The 20,184-nt window shown below is 50.1% G+C and overlaps 5 protein-coding genes and 1 non-coding gene across 6 annotated transcripts; 3 read left to right on the forward strand and 3 right to left on the reverse strand.

The window, feature by feature from the left end:
• Nucleotides 1-172: 172 nt before the first annotated feature.
• On the reverse strand, nucleotides 173-2,106 carry BO85DRAFT_419098 (cytochrome P450; the record flags this gene model as incomplete). The annotated part of the gene is made up of 7 exons (XM_025657842.1): nucleotides 173-503; nucleotides 586-857; nucleotides 925-1,178; nucleotides 1,232-1,380; nucleotides 1,459-1,650; nucleotides 1,720-1,852; nucleotides 1,914-2,106. 7 exons carry the CDS (start codon nucleotides 2,104-2,106, stop codon nucleotides 173-175), a joined length of 1,524 nt encoding a protein of 507 aa, XP_025516342.1.
• Nucleotides 2,107-4,570: 2,464 nt separating this feature from the next.
• Nucleotides 4,571-7,715, forward strand: BO85DRAFT_275004 (Kha1p). Its single transcript, XM_025655136.1, has 5 exons — nucleotides 4,571-5,008; nucleotides 5,061-5,477; nucleotides 5,530-6,192; nucleotides 6,247-7,548; nucleotides 7,611-7,715. The coding sequence occupies exons 1-5, from the start codon at nucleotides 4,901-4,903 to the stop codon at nucleotides 7,632-7,634; spliced, it is 2,514 nt and encodes an 837-aa protein (XP_025516343.1). The 5' UTR covers nucleotides 4,571-4,900; the 3' UTR covers nucleotides 7,635-7,715.
• Nucleotides 7,716-7,918: 203 nt separating this feature from the next.
• Nucleotides 7,919-9,810, reverse strand: BO85DRAFT_419102 (MFS general substrate transporter). Its single transcript, XM_025657843.1, has one exon. It carries the CDS (start codon nucleotides 9,753-9,755, stop codon nucleotides 8,094-8,096), a length of 1,662 nt encoding a protein of 553 aa, XP_025516344.1. The 5' UTR covers nucleotides 9,756-9,810; the 3' UTR covers nucleotides 7,919-8,093.
• A 1,787-nt stretch (nucleotides 9,811-11,597) lies between these two features.
• On the forward strand, nucleotides 11,598-11,671 carry BO85DRAFT_t128. The gene has a single exon. It is a non-coding gene; the product is annotated as a tRNA-Val (tRNA).
• A 5,076-nt stretch (nucleotides 11,672-16,747) lies between these two features.
• On the forward strand, nucleotides 16,748-18,538 carry BO85DRAFT_477119 (putative aldehyde dehydrogenase). The gene is made up of 4 exons (XM_025662818.1): nucleotides 16,748-17,026; nucleotides 17,102-17,398; nucleotides 17,460-17,780; nucleotides 17,849-18,538. Exons 1-4 carry the CDS (start codon nucleotides 16,796-16,798, stop codon nucleotides 18,434-18,436), a joined length of 1,437 nt encoding a protein of 478 aa, XP_025516345.1. The 5' UTR covers nucleotides 16,748-16,795; the 3' UTR covers nucleotides 18,437-18,538.
• A 459-nt stretch (nucleotides 18,539-18,997) lies between these two features.
• BO85DRAFT_487151 (uncharacterized protein) lies at nucleotides 18,998-20,175 on the reverse strand (the record flags this gene model as incomplete). The annotated part of the gene is made up of 4 exons (XM_025663434.1): nucleotides 18,998-19,165; nucleotides 19,228-19,337; nucleotides 19,473-19,832; nucleotides 19,887-20,175. 4 exons carry the CDS (start codon nucleotides 20,173-20,175, stop codon nucleotides 18,998-19,000), a joined length of 927 nt encoding a protein of 308 aa, XP_025516346.1.
• Between the last annotated feature and the right edge of the window lie 9 nt (nucleotides 20,176-20,184).

The following is a 20,184-nucleotide window of genomic DNA, read 5'->3' on the forward strand; positions in this document are numbered from 1 at the left end:
TTGCTTTGACCCCTATTCTCCACACCCGTACAATCCTCATTTCTTTCCCCGCATTACCATCTTATAGGTACTAATTGATATATAGTATAGCTGTAGTACAGACACTCTGGATTAATGTCCACTAGAGGACCATAATATGAACAATAAATAATATCATAACCACCAAAAGATACTATACACCAACACTAACTTCCCTAATAACCCCCTCATGCCTCTGACTCCTCGCTTGGACCCTCACTCCATCCAAAACAGGATGACTGACCACCCCAGGCGTAAATCTCACCTCACCTCCCCTCCCACCCTCCAGCGAAATCCTCAAAGCACTTAATACCATCCCAACCGTCACAAAAACACTCGCATCCGCCAACACCCGTCCGGGACACACTCTCCTCCCGAACCCAAACACCCATCCCGACGGATCCGGCTGAGGGTTCTCACCCAGGAATCTCTCCGGATCGAATTTCTCCGGATGTGGGTAGATGTTTGGATCGTGGGTTATGGCCCTGCAGACACATCAGTATACTTAACATTCTTTTCACTTCATTTTATTTTTGAAAAGAAGGGACAGAGAGAGAAAAATTATACCATATATTACCCATCACCACCGCCCCTTTGGGAATGGAATACCCATTATACACATCCCCTTCCACACACAGATGCGGTAATCCCATCGGAGCAACCGGATACCAACGCAGAGATTCTTTCACGATGGAGTTGACGTAGGGTAGTTTATCTCTGTCGGAGAGTTTGGGGAGGGTGTAAGGGCCTAGGATGGTGTCGAGTTCGGCTTGCGCTTTGGCTTGTACCTGGGGGTTTAGGGCCATGCTGAGGATGAATGTCGTGAGGGTTGATACTGTCTATACCATTTTCAGTTATCTATGGCAGAAGAAGAGGATGGGAATGGGATGGGATAAGGGATCTTACTGTATCAGCCCCACCTAAGTACAGTGACCCTGCTGTCCACTTGGCTGTGAATTTTTCCTCTGCTGAGAGTGACTTTTCCTTCTTAGTATCCTCCTCCTGCAGGAGGTTGCGCAGGTAAGATGGAGGTGCTATTCCGGAAACCATCTGCTCCCGTACCATCCGGTACGGCGTCTCGATGGTGGTGAGGAGCTGGGTATGCCAGGACTGGGCCTTCTTATGGAAAGAGAAGGGGAGCCAGGAGGGGAGGTATTTCACTGTTCAATTCTGTTAGTATCACTATCAAGGGAATAAGGAATATACTACATACATCCAGGAATTAAATCTACCAACCACGTCTGATTCAACACCGCTGAAAACGTCTCCATCGAGTCGTCTGCCAAATCGACTAAATGGTCCCTCCCGTGCGGGTTGATGTCGTATCCGTACCCGATTTTGAGGATGATGGCGCCGGCTTCCCTACATATATCTCATTAGTTCCTCTTCTTCCAATGCAATGTAATGTAAAGGAACAGGAAGCTGGGTGGGGGGACATACGTCTTCAAATGCTGCACCCACTCCCCCGGATCATCTAACATACGACGTAACAGCCGTCTCGCTTCGAGCTCCTGTAGCGAATTGAACTTCGATACTAGGCTCTTGGTTCCTAGGATCTGGTGCAGGGCTTTACGGTATAAGCGGAAGCGTGTATTGTATGGCTGCATGGCGAGGGTGTCGTTCCATCCTATCCTGTTGATTTTGTGTTAGGGGTTTTTAGGGTATGGAAGGGTAGCTTGGGGGCAGGGGATGGGGGCTTACATTTCACCGAGGAAGACTGATCGTGGTCGGGAGGAGTACTTGAGGGAGCGCTTTTCGAGGAGCTCAGTGGCTATGTGCGCATCGTGAAGGATGATGATGGGTTGGCCGAGGATGGTCACGGAAGTTATTGGACCTGTGGGGGTTATTTAGGACTTGATAGTGGTGGTAGTGGCGGTGATGGGAGAGGTGGTTACCGTAACGCTCTTTGTGTTTCATCCAGTGTTGCCATTCTGGGGTATCCGGAGGTGGCAGATCGGATAGGTTTCCGAAGATAGGCTTGCCTTTGGGTCCAGGAGGAAGTGGGAGGGAGGGGGATTGTTGATAGATGAAGAGGTAGATGAATAGGAGGATAAGGCAGGCAAATGCGACCGCAATTACAATATTCATGGTGGGGTGGGATATTGATAAGATGAGGAAGTGTGGGATTAGGAAAATGACATCTGGTTTATATTCCGACACGGTGGGACTATGCAGCTAGTTGTTAGGCTGGTCGTGGCGTCGAGCCAGCCGAGGTTTCTGATGGTAAGGTGGAGTCATCGTGGATAGTGGACACAGCTAATGATAAGCATTGAGGATAATAGGTGTAGAGAGTTATTAGTGAACACAGGACGGGACACAGAATATTAGGTCTGCTGATTGGTGTTGTTTACTATCGTTGGAATCATTTTCCGCATTCCACGACCGAATCCCTAGTTTGATATTCGGCTCTGTTATTATGCTGTCCTACGCTGATGCTTGGTAATACCCTATCATTTGGTAGGGACCCATATTTATTGCGTAGCTCGTGTCACGAGAAGGATGCATGGTGGCGGTCGGTGATGCTGGCAGTGAAGGTATTTAGGTCAAGCGTCAGCTAGTCACTACATTAGAAGACCCTTGAATGTGGCACAGAGGGGGGTGTGTGGGAAATGAATGCCCTGATCACTTCCATATGATGTCTATATAAGTAAGCTCGCCCAAATGGATGCTTGCAATCTCTTCTTCATCATCTCTCTCCACAATACTCATCCTGTATCATCTTGCTCTACGGAATATGAGTGCTTAGCACTTAGGGCTAGCAACAATTGATATGTGAATCTGGATATGACTTGTGAGGGGAGACCGTGTTCGGCAAGATGAACAAGCCTGTCTAGGTCTATAAGCATAGCAGCGAAGGTATGGGTGGCTTGTGGTAATCACGACCCTGGCGAGCCGGCACCATCTCACAAATACTGTCATGCGGTGCATAGACTTGACAAGGTTTACTGGGAACCCCAGCTCTAGAGGACGCTCGCCACTGTTGGTGCCCGTATTATTCGACTTGCACGTGTATTCCGCGACGAATGTCACACACAGTACAAAGGTACGTCGCCCGTCGTCTACTTTGAGAGCTAAGATCGAAACCGCATGGGATCGAACCAGGTTGATACCCGCAGGCCAGGCTTTCTAAGAAGCTTCTGACACAGAATTATACGGAGCTTTTCTGAATTTGCAAAGAATTTGATTGTTACACCCGAATTGGTACGCTCACTGCCGCCAGGATCGGAAGATCTGCTAACACAATATGGCAATGATTATATTCGGACAAACAGGCTCATAGCTCAGGCTATACGCTTGACCTCACAACACGCCATACATCAGACGGACCAAAGCTCTTTTTGATTTAAACCCGCTATCACGAAATTCTGGGATTGGGTTGAGGACCTGACAAATATGCCAAGTGAATGTCAATCTGCGCCCCTGGGAATTTTGACGAAAAGGTCTTTGGGCCCCTGAGATAGATGAGAAGCATAAATATTGCACCAGGTGTTGGAGAGCATGGAGATACTGCGATTCTCTTGAAGTTTTAGCTACTATTAAACCACTGATATTATGTTTCGGCGTGTAATAGGTTAAACTATAGTTTGGCGCGTAATATACTTTGACGGTAAGCTGACAGCGGTAAAAAGCCAAGTGCTGAGAGCAAATATAAGAAAATTCCAAATGAGAGGATGCAGAAATCCCGATATTGGATATAAATCATGCTGTTTCCGAGGGTTGAACTTAGAAGAATGCGGGAAAGTTGAGTCCTGAGGGTCCAACCAGTAATGAACTGATTACGATCACAGCCTTTCAGCCCCTTCCAAAGGTATATCGCAAAGTAAATGTCCTTCAGACTCTCAATCATGACACGCAGTATCGTCAAAGCTTTGCAGTAGACTCGATCATCTTAGAGTCAGACGATGACTCTCTGTTAACATATCTGGCTGAGATAGAATGGTATTGCTTGGGTTTGTTTTGGTGGTAAGTCGGCCGCAATTTCCATTTTGACCGTAAATGGTGAACCAAGTATCTTGTTGCCAGTTGGAAAATCAGAGGACATCACTTTAAGATTCTTTGGAGGCAGCCTCGATAGATCGCAATTCAGGCTTCAGTTGAGTCCGGACCACGGGGGTGTCATTCACCATGGATGCAAGGGTGGTACAGGTGCCGATCTGGGATGGTTAGGGGTCTTTGCTGAGCGCGGCAGCCACTTTATGTTGGCTGTAGTGGTTCGTCAAAATGCCGCTAGTTAGTTACTAGGTACTACGGATAACCTAAGGAGTTATTGGCCTTGGATGATGAGTCGTTAGAACCAGCTTATTCGATCAGATACTCCCAGTAAACATTTCATATCAATACATTGGATGATCATTTGAGCTCATTTACTCAGTCATTGCCACTCCTTGTTTTATACTATTGATAATAGACTCTACCTACGGTCCTGGACGGAATCGGAGATAATGTTCGGCTGTCAACCCTAAGCGACCCGGGCGATTGCCGCCAAGCACGGACCAGACAGTGCTCGGGCCAACCAACGGATTCGTTTCCCTGCTCGCACAGTTGCTATTTTCCTTTATTGACGGCCAGGGGAATGCTGGACCGCGCCGCGCCACTGAAGGATGACTGGCGGTCTAGACGGTCGGTGGCTGGTTGGCATTGAGTCAAAGAAGTGGTGAGTTCTCGTATTCAACCCCGGATACATGCCAGCCACGTGGACCCGCAAAGCCCCGATCCAGAAAAACTGGGGCCTCCACCGCATCCCCCCTCTCCATCTGTCTTCTTTGTCTTCCTTCCTTTTTCACCCCTTCATTCCTAATCTTCCGCTGTGCTGCCACTTTATCCCTTACTGCGCTCTGCGTATACACTCTGTAGACCTCCCTGTAGCCTACGGGCTGACATCATGTCCTCCAACTCTACCACCAAAGTCAAGGCTCAAGGAGGCATCCTCGAAGGCAGCAATCCAGCCCACTATGACTCGTCCAATCCCATCGTCATCTTCATCATTCAGGTAGCTATTCCCTATCGATTCTCTCGAATGGTTTTCTGATAACGCCGACCAGGCCGGCATAATAATCATCTTCTGTCGCCTGCTGCACTGGCCGCTCTCTAAGATTCGCCAGCCGCGCGTAATTGCAGAGGTCATCGCTGGCGTCATACTAGGCCCGTCGGTAATGGGCCGTATTCCCGGCTTCACCGATACCATATTTCCGACCGCCTCTATTCCAAACTTGAATCTGGTCGCGAATCTGGGGCTGGTGCTGTTTCTATTCCTTGTTGGGCTGGAAACCAACCTGCGCTTCCTGGTCAGCAACTGGCGCGTCGCCGTAAGCGTGTCTGCTGCTGGTATGATTTTGCCCTTCGGACTGGGCTGTGCTATTGCCTACGGACTTTACAACACTTTCCAGGATGAGCCTGGCACGGTGGATATCAACTTTGGCACCTTTTTGCTCTTTATCGGTATTGCTATGGCTATCACTGTAAGTCCATCGTGAATGAGAAGTATAATCTACCTTGCTAATCACCTGTCAGGCATTCCCCGTCCTGTGTCGTATATTGACAGAGCTCAAACTTCTGGGAACCAATGTCGGAGTCATCGTCCTCTCAGCTGGCGTTGGAAACGACGTCGTCGGCTGGATCCTGCTCGCTCTGTGTGTCGCCCTCGTCAACGCAGGCACTGGGTTAACCGCACTCTGGGTGTTGCTCGTCTGCGTGGGCTATATCCTCTTCCTCACCTTCATTTTCCGACCACTGTTTCTGCGCTTCCTCCGCCACACGGGCAGTTTGCAAAAAGGACCCAGTCAGTCCGTGGTCGCCATCACGCTTCTCATCGCATTGGCCTCGGCCTTCTTTACCCAGATCATCGGCATCCACGCCATCTTTGGTGGTTTCATCATCGGCCTGCTGTGTCCCCACGAAGGCGGCTTCGCTATCAAACTAACCGAGAAGATCGAGGATCTCGTCGCGGCGCTTTTCCTCCCTCTCTATTTCACACTCTCCGGCCTCCAAACCGACCTGGGCCTGCTCGATACCGGCACTGTCTGGGGCTACGTGGTCGGCATCATTGCCATCGCCTTTACGGCCAAAGTAGCCGGCGGTGCGATCGCCTCGCGACTCTGCGGCCTCCTCTGGCGCGAGAGCTTCTCCATTGGCGTGCTCATGAGCTGCAAAGGTTTAGTCGAGCTGATCGTCTTGGTATGCCCCATCCCCTTCCCTCATTCCTCTATCCACCTCCACTAACTCACCCAGAACATCGGCCTGCAAGCCCACATCCTCAGCACTCGCACCTTCACCATGTTCGTCGTCATGGCCCTAGTAACCACCTTCGCCACCACCCCTCTCACCGTCGCTCTCTACCCAAAATGGTACCAAGTTAAAGTCGAGCGCTGGCGCCGCGGCGAAATCGACTGGAAGACCGGCAACCCCATCCCCTCCGACGCCCGCACCGACAGCATCGCCCTCGCCAAAGAACAGCAGCGCGCTCTCCCCGTCCGCAAACTCCTCGTCTACCTACGCCTCGACGGCCTCTCCAGCATCTGTACCCTCGCCGCGCTGCTCTCCCCGAATCGACCCCCTCTCCCAAAACAACACCCTGACACCCTCGCGTCACCTGACCCCGCCGCAGAAGAAACAGCCACTCCCACCAACAAGACAGAGGAAGACCAAGATAAAGAAGACGACAAAGACCCTAAAACCACCCTCCAAGTCCACGGCGTCCGCCTCCTCGAACTCACAGACCGCGACTCCAGCGTCATGACCGTCTCCGAACTCGACCAACTCCATTACCCACTTTGGGACCCCGTCGTCAACACCTTCCGCGCCTTCGGCCAATGGCATGATCTCTCCATCGTTGCCGGCGTCTCCGTCGTACCCGAACACTCTTACGCAGATACAGTGGTCAGCATGGCCCGCGATGACTCAACGGATCTGCTTCTCCTTCCTTGGAGTGAAACGGGGTCCATGTCTGAACATCATTCACTTGATCTAAATTCCGTTCTGGATGACCCAATCGCGACCCGCTTTGTGGCCTCCGCGCCGTATACAGCTTTCGCGGAGAGTGTGTTGCGCAATGTACGGTGTAATGTGGGGTTGTTGGTTGAGAGGACGCCGAGGAGGAGGAATAATGGGCGTGGGCTGCGTGATAAGCCCTCGCTTGGGGGGCTGAGTATACATAGTGGGAATTTGAATCTGGGTGGGGGGATTGGTGGTGATAGGGGTCTTGCGGTGGTGCCGACGACCAGAAAGGCGCATCATATCCTGTTACCGTATTTCGGGGGCAAGGATGATCGCTTCGCGGTTAGGTTGGTTCTGCAGTTGATTAGGAATGATCAGGTTACGGCGACGGTCGTGCATGTTGTTACTGGTGGGGGTGGTGTTGCGGCGCCGAAGGCTGCTGTTGCTGCTGGTGTTTTGGGAGGGGTGAGGAATAGGAAGAAGGATAGTGGTAGTACTAGTAGTAGCAGTGGTGGTGGTGATGGTGGTAAGAAGCGTGATGTTGATGACTCGGATGCGGTGTATCTTGCTGCGCTGAAGGATTCGTTGGATGAGGAGGTGGCGGCGCGGATGGTGTTCAAGAAATTGGTTCTTGCTGGCGGGATCGAGGACAGTAGTAGTGGGGTGGTGGAGAGGGTGGTTGAGCATGTCAAGGAGGAACTGGGGAGATTAGGGTCTGGCCAACGGGCCGGTGGATTGGTTGTTGTGGGGAAGGGGAGTGTGGGGGTGGATACAATGGGGGATGATGGAGACGAAGATAAAGATGGGGGGAGAGAAGTGCTGGGGGTGCTGGGGCAGAAGCTTGTCAAGATGGGTGGTGGGGACGTGTTAGTTGTGCAGGCAAGGGATTCTCTATGAGATCTCCACATATGATAATGTCCAGATACCCTTGGTTTACTTTGATCTACTTTATTTACAGTGAAGGCAACAGTCATGAATATGTTCATGAAAATTCTTTTTTTGTTTCAGAGTGGGTAACATATATACTTGGTCAATCATAACACCCGACAATCTCATATATACACATCAATAGTAGTATCTATCCATCCGAACCGGGGACAGACAGACCGACCATAGATCAAGGGGAGAGGGACGTAAGACATTTACACACCCTGACCAGCAGAGTCGTTGTGGCCCTTCTTCTCGCTATCGCCATGCACAACCAGACTAGCGAGCTTACTCCTAGCCCGGAGCTGAGGTCCGTACCAGAACAGCACGTAGGGAATAAGGGTCAAGGCAGAGGCAATCAGAGCCAGGATCAGACCGGCATACTGAGAGCCGACGTTGTGGAAGAACTGGGAGGCGAACAAGGGAGACACCGCACCCAGGGTGTTACGCATGAAACCCTGACCGGCGATAGCAGAGGAAGAGCTCTCGCCGTAGCAATCGGAGGTGAAGCTGTAGCAGGACTCGAAGATGAAGAAGATACCGATGGCGATGAGGACCAGGGCAATGACGGGAGCGATCCAGGGCAGGTCGGCGTACTGGGTGAAAGAGTAGATGAAGAGACCAATGGGGAGCCAGACAGCGCCGTAGAGGGCACCATAGAGACGAGCCTCGGGGCGAGCCTCACCGATCTTAACAAGAGACTCGTACTTGCGGATCTGGAAGAAGTTGAGACCGAAGCCCATGGTGGTACCCAAGCAGAGGGCGATGTAGGGGAGGCCGGAGACACCCTCGTTCCAGCCCTTCTTTTCTTGGAAGGTGATGGGGATGACGCTGAGGAAGAGGAAGGTCAAGAACCAGGCGAAAGCGATCCAGAGACCGAAGGCGAAGACGACGGGCTCGGTGGCCAGCATCTTGATGGCTTTGACGGAGGAGTTGTGAAGCATGGTCTTGAGGGAGGGGGCTTCGAGGTCGTTCTCGGTCACGTAACGGTCGTCACCGGTATGAGTGCGGAGGGCCTTGGCGCGCTTGCCGAGGGCGACGCTACCACGGGTTTCGGGGAGGAAGAAGAGGATGACGAGGCCGAGGGGAATGTTGGCAAGACCCTGGATACCCTCAACCCAGCGCCAGCCCAGAGCCTGGTCGATGAAGCCGGCGTAGATGGGGGCACCGACGGTACCGAAGATGGCGATGAAAGAGAAGGTTGCAACGGGGATGGCGCGGTCCTCCGGGCGGTACATGTCACCGAAGGTACCACCGACAAGGATGGTACCGACACAACCGAACAGACCGAGCAGGGCACGGCAGACGAGGATGGTGCCGATGTTCTTGCCCAGGGCGAGACCGATGAACATGATGGCGAAGCAGAAGTAGGCGCCGGTGTAGACGACACGACGTCCAGCCAACTCACAGAAGGGGGCCAGGAATAGCGGAGCCAAGGCACAGGTGAAGTTGAAGAGGAAGAGACCGAGTTGAGCAATTTCCTGAGTAGTGCCCAGGTCGGAGGCCATGTCGCTGATACCGGAGCTATAGGCTGTTGTGGCGAGACCGATGAAGAGGGTCATGAGACAGAGAAGGGCGCTGATGAAAGCCTTGTACTTGGGGTCCCAGTTGAAAGGGTTCTCCTTGTCTCCCGGGACGAAGTCGAGGACGATGTATTGGTTGCCGTCTTGAACCATGCGTTGCGTGACGGTCACAGGGAGGTCAAAGTCAACGGTTTGGAGGGGGCCATCTTGGGCCGAGCTCTCGTTGACACCCTCGAGGTACTTCCCACCGGCCACACGACCCGACGCCGTTGAAGCAGTCACGCTGGAGGGGCCGGGGGAGGCATTCTCCGTATGGGTGGAGAGGGCGGGTTGGGACTTGTCCATTTTGTCCATGGTGAAGAAGAGGAGGGGGGGAGGGAGGAAAGGGAGAAGGAGGAGTGAGAGAGGAAGTAGAAAGGGTCAAGAATTGCGGGAGATGGGGGAAATATAAAACAAAACACGGGGGAAGGGGGCAAGCCCGCAAGCCGATTCAAGCCCGTGGGTGTAGACTCCGGTTTTTCCCTCCTGTCGGTCCACCTGCGCATAAGCGATGCTTCGATATCCTTCTGGGGTGCGTCATAAAGTCGGGGTGGAAACTGGACGGTGGCCCCGAGGCTGGAGAAGTCTGACTGCCCTGCACGAATGATGCTGGCCAGGGCTAGGCTTGTGGACGGTTGTTGTCCAATTGTCCTGCCTCCGCCATCCAGGCATCATATTGTGGTTCAAGTGGGTCGCAAACTCTGCGGTCGATCCATTCTTGATCGGTTGATTTGGGGTCTGAGAAACCTCGGGGAAACTTGTCCATCACCTGCCTGTTCCTTGTCGGATCAGATTTTTCATCTTTCGGAGAGAAAATTTCTGCAGGCGATTCAATCTGCGTTGGAGAACTGTTCCCAAACGTTTCTTTAACACTAATATCTCCTCTTACACTGTACAGACAGCTCTCATGCCCATACCCCTTATTGCGGGAGGGATGGGTGATCCTCGGAACTCGCCCGAGATCAGATCCATAACTTGGATCATCGGCCAACCCTAAGCCAACCGTCGACCAGTCGGCATCCCGAGAAAGGCAAGTCAGCCGTCGGGCCGACTCGGAGCCTTGCCACTCACTGGGTCCATCCCACGCTTTTCGGAGACAGTCTCGGGTTGACCTCGGGGAAAAGACCTCACCGCAGCTAAACCGGGAAGCAGTTGCAGCAAGTCGTATGCACGCCGTGTCTCACGTTTGCGCACCACGCCGACTATCCCCAGTGTCAAGGGTCAGACCGGTAATGATCGTGTGTCTTCTCCAGGATTATCAACAAACTTAGCCCGCCTCCAGACTCCAGACTGTCAATCCTTATATGGGTGTTCGCCGGGGTTGAGCTAGATATCCTTGTAGGATTCCAGAACCTCTGGCGAAATTAATCAATTCCGGTTCAACTGAAACCTCGTAGTCTACAGAAATCCTCGGGGCCCACCAGTCCAAAGCATTTAGTCATGAGCAGTGTACGAACCAGCTTGGACTGTGCCGACCAAGCCGGCTGACCTGCCAGGAGCTGCACCTGGACCACTCTGGATGCGTGTCTCGCGCCTCGCGTAGAGCTGATAGTGCCAGACTATAGCGTCAATCTCACCCTTTTTCCGGCAGACGTTTAGCCTAAACTCGTGTTATTCGCGCTTCACAACTCTGACAGGCAATGCTAGCCGGGTAAGTTTTGCTGCGCTGATTGTTTGGCAACTGACACGTATGGGATCAGAGCTCCACAGCGCCGAATAGCTGCCAGGATTTTCGGGTCGGGATGGAGAAGTGAGGATGCAGATGGTTGAGCCACTGAGGTGTGAGGCGCCGAGTTCATCCGAGTCAGACACCGGTCAGCATCGTGACGGCATGCCGTGTATGCCGTGCATAAGACGGGGGCAGTTGCCGTCGCGAAGGATGCCGAACTATCGCAACCGGCTCGGACATGGAGTAGACAGTGGCTTGGAGATATGTCATAATAGGGGTAAACCGGCATCTGAGGTTGTTGTCCATGGCGAGCATGAGTGGCCTGATGTAGGAAACGATCTCATAGTAACGTTGATGGATGGATGCCAAAACCTGTAATGAAGCCGTGGTGTGAGGAGAAGAGAGCAGCCAGAAGCCGCAGTGGTGAGATCCTTCACATTGACCGGGAGAACATAATCCCCGATCAGCAAAAGCAAATATCAACAGTTGGCTGGATGGTGTAGTTGGTTATCACGTATCGTTAACACCGATAAGGTCCTGGGATCGAGCCCCAGTCTGGTCATCTCTTTTTGCCCGTTAAATTTTTTGGGGATTTATCGCTGGTCTTCCGTTTCCGTTCTCATTTTTGAGTTCGACCTTGCCACTCCGGGACTAGCGCCGAAAAATATGCATACTGCAAATAAGTCTAACCTTGTTGGGTCTCCACCCGTTGCACCGCCCTCGGAGCCAGCGCCAGAAATGGTCTAGTGCCACTCAGTTCTGGTGATTTCTGCACGGTTTCTGTTGAATAAAACCATCCAATATCTCTCCCTACGTCATTTGTGGAAGGAGAATCACGGACTTGAAGACAATAGAAACCACGTATGAGGCCAAGGAACAGGGACAGGGACAATCAGGAGACACCGCTTGTTCCCTGTCATCGTCCTCCGTCTCATCATCATCATCACCACCACGATCGCAGCAAAGTTTCAACCTTCTGGTGGCTCCACCGACGTTGCAGTTTACCCCATTTAGAAACCCATACGATCTCTTCATGATGATCATTCATGCCCAATATCGAACCTGCCTTTTCGTGTCGGTTGATGCGACCAAGAAGACGCCGAGCATATGATGCGTCCATCACTCAAGCAACCTTGCCCAACATCCTCATGACCTCGGGGCTGCCTAATACTGGTTGTTGTGCTCCTGATTTTCAGATCCCGCACTGTGGGATGGTCCCGTATGGAAGCATTGTCAGTGGAAGTTTGGTCCATCGGTGGCAAAACTGTCACAGATTTTTCTGTTGCCCTGTACAGTAATGATGTGATATTAATCACCACCCAAACCACACTTCTCGGGTGCTCCTTCATAGGTTATCATAACTTCAAGGTCTACGCTTAAATAACACCCAACGGTACTAACAGACAAGCCGTAGTGCAAAGCACAATGAATTTGCTGATAGTGACTCGACACGATATTGTTCCATACTCCGGTACTACTGGAGTGGTATTGATAAGTAGTTTATTTATCGTCTAGTTTGCTGGGGCTTTGGTACCAGGCAGATGTATATCTTTGAAACGTTTTGTGGAGATGATGGAGCAATTCGAAATTTCACCTCGAACCCACAAGCAACCTCGATCGTGTCCGATGCGGGATTTATCAAAACTCTCACTGACTAGCAAACGAACCTAGTGTTTCTCTAGTTGATATACTGCCCACTCAACGTGTGCCAGATAAGGTTTTAGAATGCTGAACTGGTTACTAGGGTGGACTGTACCACGAAGTCTAACTACACGCACCTTAACCATGTCGAGAATGGAAGGTATTTTCGAGATAGAAAGCAGGAAGATGTTCGTAAGCAGACTTTGACTGGCTAGATGCTACATATCTAGCTGGAAATTTCACCGTGGCCAATTTCGTAAACCAAGTGCAGATACATATCCTCTTTTAAATATATGCCGCATATGCCAAGGCACTGGTGCTGTTTGTGATCCTATGCTCTGACTCCTCAACCTGAAGGTCAACACGCATACGGTATAAGGAATCACACAAAGGGTACACAAAAGCCAAATATACTGGAGAGATGCTTTGTTTGTTCATCTGGTCGAATACAAAAATTATCACTCTGACTAGTATGCTACCTACATGTACTGTCTATCATCTTTGGTGTAGTGACTATCCAAAGCAAGAAAACCCACGTTGGGGAGCCATCTTATGATCCCCTCGTCAGGGATATCCCAGCCTGTCGAATATTATGGCTACGAGGCAAATCTTTCCCTAGTTTGGTGACGTCTTGCAGCTGGTCAGTGCCATTATCGGCATTATTATATAAACGCAGAAAGAAGAACTCTGCTTACTATACTATGAGTATGCTGAAAACTCCTTCATCACTTACCGGCAGCGACATTACTTCAGTTTACATGGATTTAGTCGTACAGTCCACCCCATGGTGCTGTTTATATTTAGATCCAGATCTCTTCCTGTATTCATAACCCTTCGCCGAGATTTTCCTCGTGTTATTTGTAGTCCATTCCTTCGTATGCTGACGTGAGGCAAAAAGGTGTTCATTATGGATAGCTATATGATGAACCAATTCAGAATCAGCCTCACGCCAGAACTTTCAGACATAAATTTGCCAATCCAATGTAGGACTCGGAATTTGGAGCAGAACCTTATCCATATCAGAGTGTCTTTCCCCTAAGGTACATCAGTGTAGATTGACAAATCCGGAGGTCAATGATAAACTCGCTTGTCAGAACTGAGTTGATGTTGTGATATCACATGCAGACAACTGTAGTTGGATAAGCCGCGCCAAATTGCTAGTGTCTATTGTTACATGGAAAGCGGTATTTTTTGAAGGTAGACTATGAAGAGTTCAGTTGAGAAATCGCTACAAGGAATGTTAGATAGATAGATTGGGTTACCCTAATATAGCGCGGCCAGGGCGCTCTTGCAGGGCGCCTGCGGCCTGAGCGAGCCTCTGAGCTGTGAATCTAATGTACAGGACCTTATTTCTTTCTTATTCCTTTCCTATATAGAACTCTTGTAATCTTACGGTATTGCTAAAATACTGTAATTTAAATATGAAGCTATCCCTAAGTTTAATCTGACTAATCAGAGCGCGCGTAGCTGTTTTCTTGTAGATACCTTATTGATGACTTTTACAAGAGTATCCCCTCGTGGGACCTACTTAATCCTATTTATATGTTTATTTGATTTCTTTCTGTATATTCTTTCTAACTCCTTGTATTACGTTCTTCGCCTTTTTCATGTGAGTATTGTGATGAGTCTTATTGTAAGGCCCCGGACCTGCTTGCTCCTGTTCCCTGCCTGGTCAAAGGTTCCATGGCTGTAGAGATTTGTAGGGGGTCTTATATGGGTCCTCAGGCAGGCTTTTTATTGTGGCTGTAGGGATCCATGGGGTGTCAAATATATTTTCTTGTTTTTTTTTTGTAGTTCTGTACCGGGTTCTGTAATCCTCTGCAGCCTATTAACTTGACAAGCTTCTGCATGCGATTGCATGCAATCCACAGATGATTTGTTTGTTATTGGAATTGGTTATCATTGTTGTTTAGCATGTATGGGGAACCATGAGAGGGGAGTCAGTGGTGTGGATCTGCAGACGCGCTTTCCATCTGTTATATATCTCTCTGACCTTTGAGACACGCTTATGTCCGATTTTCTGTTGTCCAGGACTTATACCTGCCATTGTTAGTTATTCTTCTTCTGTATTGTGCACCTGAGGTGGCTTCGGCGGCAGTAGGTACTGCAGGCGCCTTGTCTAGAGCAGGAAGCTTGCCGTGCGCGCCGCGTGTCTTTGTTCTGTTAGTGCCTTCTTCAGACTCTGCGGCACTGATTGGGCGTCGTGCCAAATTGAGTGTTGGAGCTTGTTGTACGAGTTGTACATGAGCAAGACATGATGTACTGTTTCTGGTGCTGTATTGCATCGCTCGTACCGGGCAGAGTTGACCTTCCGAGCCACGTGTAGGAACGCGTTCAGGCTGATCTTTTCTGTCCGGGCCTGGAATAAGGCGCTCCGCTGGGCCGGAGTCCTACAAGGAATGTTTATATATTGCTGATGAGTACCCAGTAGGATGGGAGCTACAGGGGGAATTGGATTTAACCTGCCATCGAAATCCTGGAGTACAATTTCTTAGGAGGCCTAGGTTGATCAAGTCCTCGAGGCTGCTAAAAACGCAGCACTTGCTGCCAGCCAAAATTGATTACTTACACTAGCTATCATATATCATATACCGCAGTCAATATCGCAGGGGGAAAGCAGAGGCAGTTTCTCTTAACTATGTGGCAATTGATGAATATTTTCTTACGGTCTACAGTCAAAGAGAATATATTCTCCAAACACATTCACTGAAGCCTGGTTTCAAGCCCTGGGGCCAGACTGAACTCTAAATGACTATGCAGGCGTCTGTCCACTAGATATTTATATATGTACCGAGGGACTGATTTAACCACGGAAACCAAGGAATCAGAGAAGAATTTCACTTTATTTGAGAATAATTCAAGAGACCTATATGATTACGAGTGACAACAAGAAGATAAATCACGAAAAGAACATGTATACGATCTATGGTAAGCTAAAACAAGAAAAAAGAGGCATCCAAAAAACAAATCCCTCAAGGGGATTCGTACCCGTGCTACTATGGAGCTGGGTGGGATAAATAGTGTGAATGTGGACAACCACTCGACTATTGGGAGGCTAACATAAAAGTAAGAGTATGAAGAGTGTCCCTTGGCTCGCAATCCCGCGGTTGTACAAGATGACTTTTTAGCCCTAATTGCTGAAAACTACCGTCGCAGCATCACGTCCACTCCTCACAAGTAGTCATGTCTAAATTCAAACCTAAACATCAGGTTCGGGTCACTGATGATCTCTCATACCGATATAAGGTATCAGGTACCTCTGGGCACCGACAGGTGGGTCAATCAATAAGCTATGGATACCACATTGTTTGCCTGCCCCTGACATTCACGGATTACGATCAAGATCTCCGATACACAGCGGAGATAACCCCGGACATCGATCTAAAGCCGGGCTCGAGGCCCACGGTTTGTGGAGTCAAGTGCCGGCCTTCCGCAAACTGTATTTTGTGCTGTCACCACCCTTCAAACGCAGGTGCATTGAAGGTGCTACTGCTATTTATCGCGAAAGACAATAAACCATCATCAGTTCACTCGAGCTCTCTAAATATGCCATATGTTACACAATCGGGCCAACTACCCTCATTGAATAAATCGAATACCCCAACTTTTGAGGCAGCCAAATCTGAGAAGGCATCCGTGGTTCATCTCGCCGCCCCACCGCACTAAACGCTCGCCACGCCCGTATATCCGAACTACTCACCATAACTCTACGAATTTCGGATATACACAGCCAGAAAATTGCAAGAAATCGGATATAGCACCCCGCAAGGACCCTAACTCTAATATGCCACAGCGGGTCCGGATAGAATACGCGGCAACGTCTCGACCTGCAGACTCCCCCCAATGGACGCTAACGGCGCGCTTCAATTTCGAAGGCGAACCAAGCGCTGAAGAAGTGACAGGGGGTTGCTTCAACGGTTACTAATGTCGGTAGTGGAGTCCCTGTCTCCTTCAAATAGAAGAGGGGGCGCCCTCCCCCAGAAAAAAAAAAGAAACTTGAGTGATCCTGCAAGAAACCAAACAACCACCTTCCCCAGATATCAAAATGGTCACCACAACCGCAATCCCCCTCATCATCCACGGCAAAGACATCCTCCTCTCCAACAATGACCGCAAACACCCCATCACTTCTAAATCCGCACCACACCTAAAATCTTTCCAAGGCGCAACCTCCGATCTCGCCGTTCAAGCAGTTGAATCCTGCGCAAGTGCCTTCCCGTCATGGTCACAAACACCCCCCGAGGAACGTCGACGTCTGCTTCTCAATCTGGCCAGGGTAAGCCGCTCAACACCCTAGTTTTGTCGTCACTTGTCGTCAAGAAATATTTTCGTCTAACAATAGATGATAAAGCTCCTCCGCGAAAAATCCAGCACCATCCAAACTCTCATCAAAGATGAAATTCACTGCACACCACTCTGGTCCCAGCTCAACGTCGAAATAGCAGCCGGCATTGTCGAGGAGACCGCGTCAGTAATAACAGACGCTATTAGCGGCACGATCCCTTCATCGCAGGGAAATACGTACGCGCTTGTCATGAAGAAGCCGCTCGGTGTGGTGCTCGGCATCGCGCCGTGGAACGCACCAGTGATTTTGGGATTGAGATCCGTTATTCCGGTGGTTGCGGCGGGAAATACAGCCATTTTGAAGGTGAGGATTGTCACTATGTCTTCATCCAATGGAAGGGATAATTGGTCGCTGACAAGAGTAGGGTTCCGAATTGAGTCCTCAAACGCATTACTTCCTTGCTGCGCTGTTCAGAGAGGCAGGGTTCCCACCTGGAGTGGTGAACTTTGTTCTGCATCGGCCGCAGGACGCAGCGGAGATCTACGAGTGTATGATTCAGCATCCGGCTGTGAAGAAGTGCAATTTCACAGGGTCAACGCAGGTGGGACGTGTGATTGCGTCCAAGGCGGCGATGGCGTTGAAGCCAGTGCTGTTGGAGTTGGGTGGTAAGAATCCCGTCGTGGTATTGGAGGATGCGGATCTCGATCAGGCGGCGGATGAAATTATTGGGGCGGGTTATCTGAACGTGAGTATCGGCTTCTATCTCGTGGACTTGTTTTGGAAGGCGATGTGTGCTAACAAGATTGATCATAGAATGGCCAGATTTGCATGTCGACTGATCTCGTCTACGTTGTTCAGTCCGTGGCGAAGGAGTTGACCAAGAAGATCCTAGAGCGCTTGCACAGCGAAGATCGGCCACACAAGGTTATCTCGGCGGCGGGTCGAGCTCGTCTTACGCAGTTAGTGGAGGATGCAAGGTCCAAGGGTGCTGGCATTCACCAGGCTCGCAACCCTCTCGCTGAGGATCCCTTGGCTTTCCCAGCTACGGTGATTGAAGGTGTCACGGAAGAAATGGAGTTCTATACAATCGAGTCGTTTGGCCCGGTATTTGGCATCATTGCTGTTGAATCAGCAGAACAGGGTCTGCAGATGGTTAAGCGGTCCGCGTACGGTCTATCGTCGGCGGTGTTTACGCGGGACCATTTCAAGGCCCTGGGGATGTCTGCAGATATTGCCGTCGGAGCGGTCCATGTCAACGGAGGCACGGTGCATGATGAACCGACGTTACCGCACGGAGGAGTGGGAGACAGTGGATATGGTCGATTTGGAGGGAAATGGGGTTTGAATGAGTTTCTACAAACGCAGACTGTGATTTTGAATCGGGTTCGGGCTTCCTTGTAGTGCCGAGAGTGGGATATCCGGTTGATTTGCATGAAAAAGCGGCACTGGTTATAAATAATAATTTCTAGGAAGTCGGCAGATAAAACATACTGTTACCACTTCAAGCTCTTTCTTACTAACTTGAATAACCACACAGTATTCTTGATAGCCTATAAATTACACCGTATTCCATCGACTTCCTTGGCGAAAGACTGTGACCTTTAATCACTCCGTGGTACTACCGTCCCAAATATAACCAAGACTCCACTGCAACTTACCTCAGCTTAAGCAGTATAAATCTCTTGGAAGTATATATATTCCTTGAAAGTATTACTACTGTCGGAATCATTACTCTTGACAATTGTCGCGATGCAGTCCGCCGGTTACAATTTCCAGCAGTCAAAGATAGAAAGTTTCATTCAAACTTAGCCATGAAATAAGCAAAAGCGCCGACCATGTCCCTTATGCAGTTACCTCTTGCGCCAATCCCATCAGATCCCGGTCTATCAACTATCACTATAACGAAAAGTCCTTTGCAAGCCGTCAAAGAAGCCATTGCGCCACTGTCAAAATCGCTCTCTGCTACCGGGAGGACTGGAATTCAATCCCACTCGCTTGCGAAAGGGTTCTCTTCCTACCAAGGGCTGCTCCGCCACCCGTGAGACCACTGGCGTGATCAATGATGCGCCGTAAAGTCGATATAATTTGGATTCCCTGGCCATGGTCCCACCTGTAGTGGGCGACGGAGTACTGAGACGTTTTGTCAGCCCCATTCCTTATGGTCCCTGGTCATTTCCTTCGTTTCTACTTACTTTGCTATCGTTTCCCAATCGAATAAATTCCCAGATGTTACTGTCAGTTGCAACACCGTAGATAGCAGTGTCGTGGCGACCGGCCGCTCTCCGGGCCTGGTGTAGCATCGCTATTGTTCGTTAGAAAGTAGTCTAGTAAACGATGAAGCTGAAAGTGGGTTGATCGAAATAATCCATCGCCAATGTCCAGAGCAGGAGAGGGGATAGGTGCAAACGTTAGAAAACAATATAATCTGTATACTGACCCATGTAAACGAGAGTTTGGTCCACGCCCATCACCCCCTTCCTCTTCGCCTCGCACACGACAAGATTTGCTTCCATCTGGCCAGGTTCTCCGTACCAAAGTGAGTAATCGGTCCTGCCAGTTACTAGCCATCTTTTCTTGTTGGGAAATGTCCATTCCATCTTCATGTCCTTTTCAAATTGCAAGTGTACGGATCGGACAGATTGGGTGGACGAGGAAGACATCCGGTTCTGGTTTGATCTTTCCTCCCTCTTTGCTGCGGCGAGGGTGCTGAAGAGCACGGCATCGATTCGGGCCCGGGTATGCGCCTCATTAAGCGGTGCCCCTTCTATCACGATATCTATATCACGTAGTGCTTCTCCTGCATCGATTTAGTAAAGGCTTGGTTGAATGACACGCCCGGAAAGCGGCTTACTAAGGTGTTGGGGGATTGCGACGCGATCCTTCGCCGATAGAGTCCAGTTTCCACCGGTTGAATCAACAGAGATGCCGAAGGTCTTTTCGACATCTTCAGGCTTTATACTAGTAACTGCTTTATAAGAGTAGGATGATCCTTGACCTTGCTGTTCTTGACGTGACTCCTTCTTGGCTAAATCGAAATGTTTGGAGAGTTCTGGATCCAGCTCGTTCTTCTTCTGTTCACCAACAGACCGCGAGATGGCGGCCTTAATACTGGCCTCGAGACGATTAATTATCACCTCCATTGTCGGCGC

Source organism: Aspergillus piperis (genome assembly GCF_003184755.1).
Source record: "Aspergillus piperis CBS 112811 unplaced genomic scaffold BO85scaffold_7, whole genome shotgun sequence".
Classification (NCBI taxonomy): domain Eukaryota; kingdom Fungi; phylum Ascomycota; class Eurotiomycetes; order Eurotiales; family Aspergillaceae; genus Aspergillus; species Aspergillus piperis.

Coding starts and splice junctions, on each gene's coding strand:
- BO85DRAFT_275004 (XM_025655136.1), top strand. CDS start 4,901: ATGTCCTCCAACTCTACCACCAAAGTCAAGGCTCAAGGAGGCATCCTC. Junction 5,478..5,529: donor GTATTGCTATGGCTATCACT/GTAAGTCCATCG, acceptor ATCACCTGTCAG/GCATTCCCCGTCCTGTGTCG. Junction 6,193..6,246: donor TAGTCGAGCTGATCGTCTTG/GTATGCCCCATC, acceptor TAACTCACCCAG/AACATCGGCCTGCAAGCCCA.
- BO85DRAFT_419102 (XM_025657843.1), bottom strand. CDS start 9,755: ATGGACAAAATGGACAAGTCCCAACCCGCCCTCTCCACCCATACGGAG.
- BO85DRAFT_477119 (XM_025662818.1), top strand. CDS start 16,796: ATGGTCACCACAACCGCAATCCCCCTCATCATCCACGGCAAAGACATC. Junction 17,399..17,459: donor GAAATACAGCCATTTTGAAG/GTGAGGATTGTC, acceptor TGACAAGAGTAG/GGTTCCGAATTGAGTCCTCA. Junction 17,781..17,848: donor TTGGGGCGGGTTATCTGAAC/GTGAGTATCGGC, acceptor GATTGATCATAG/AATGGCCAGATTTGCATGTC.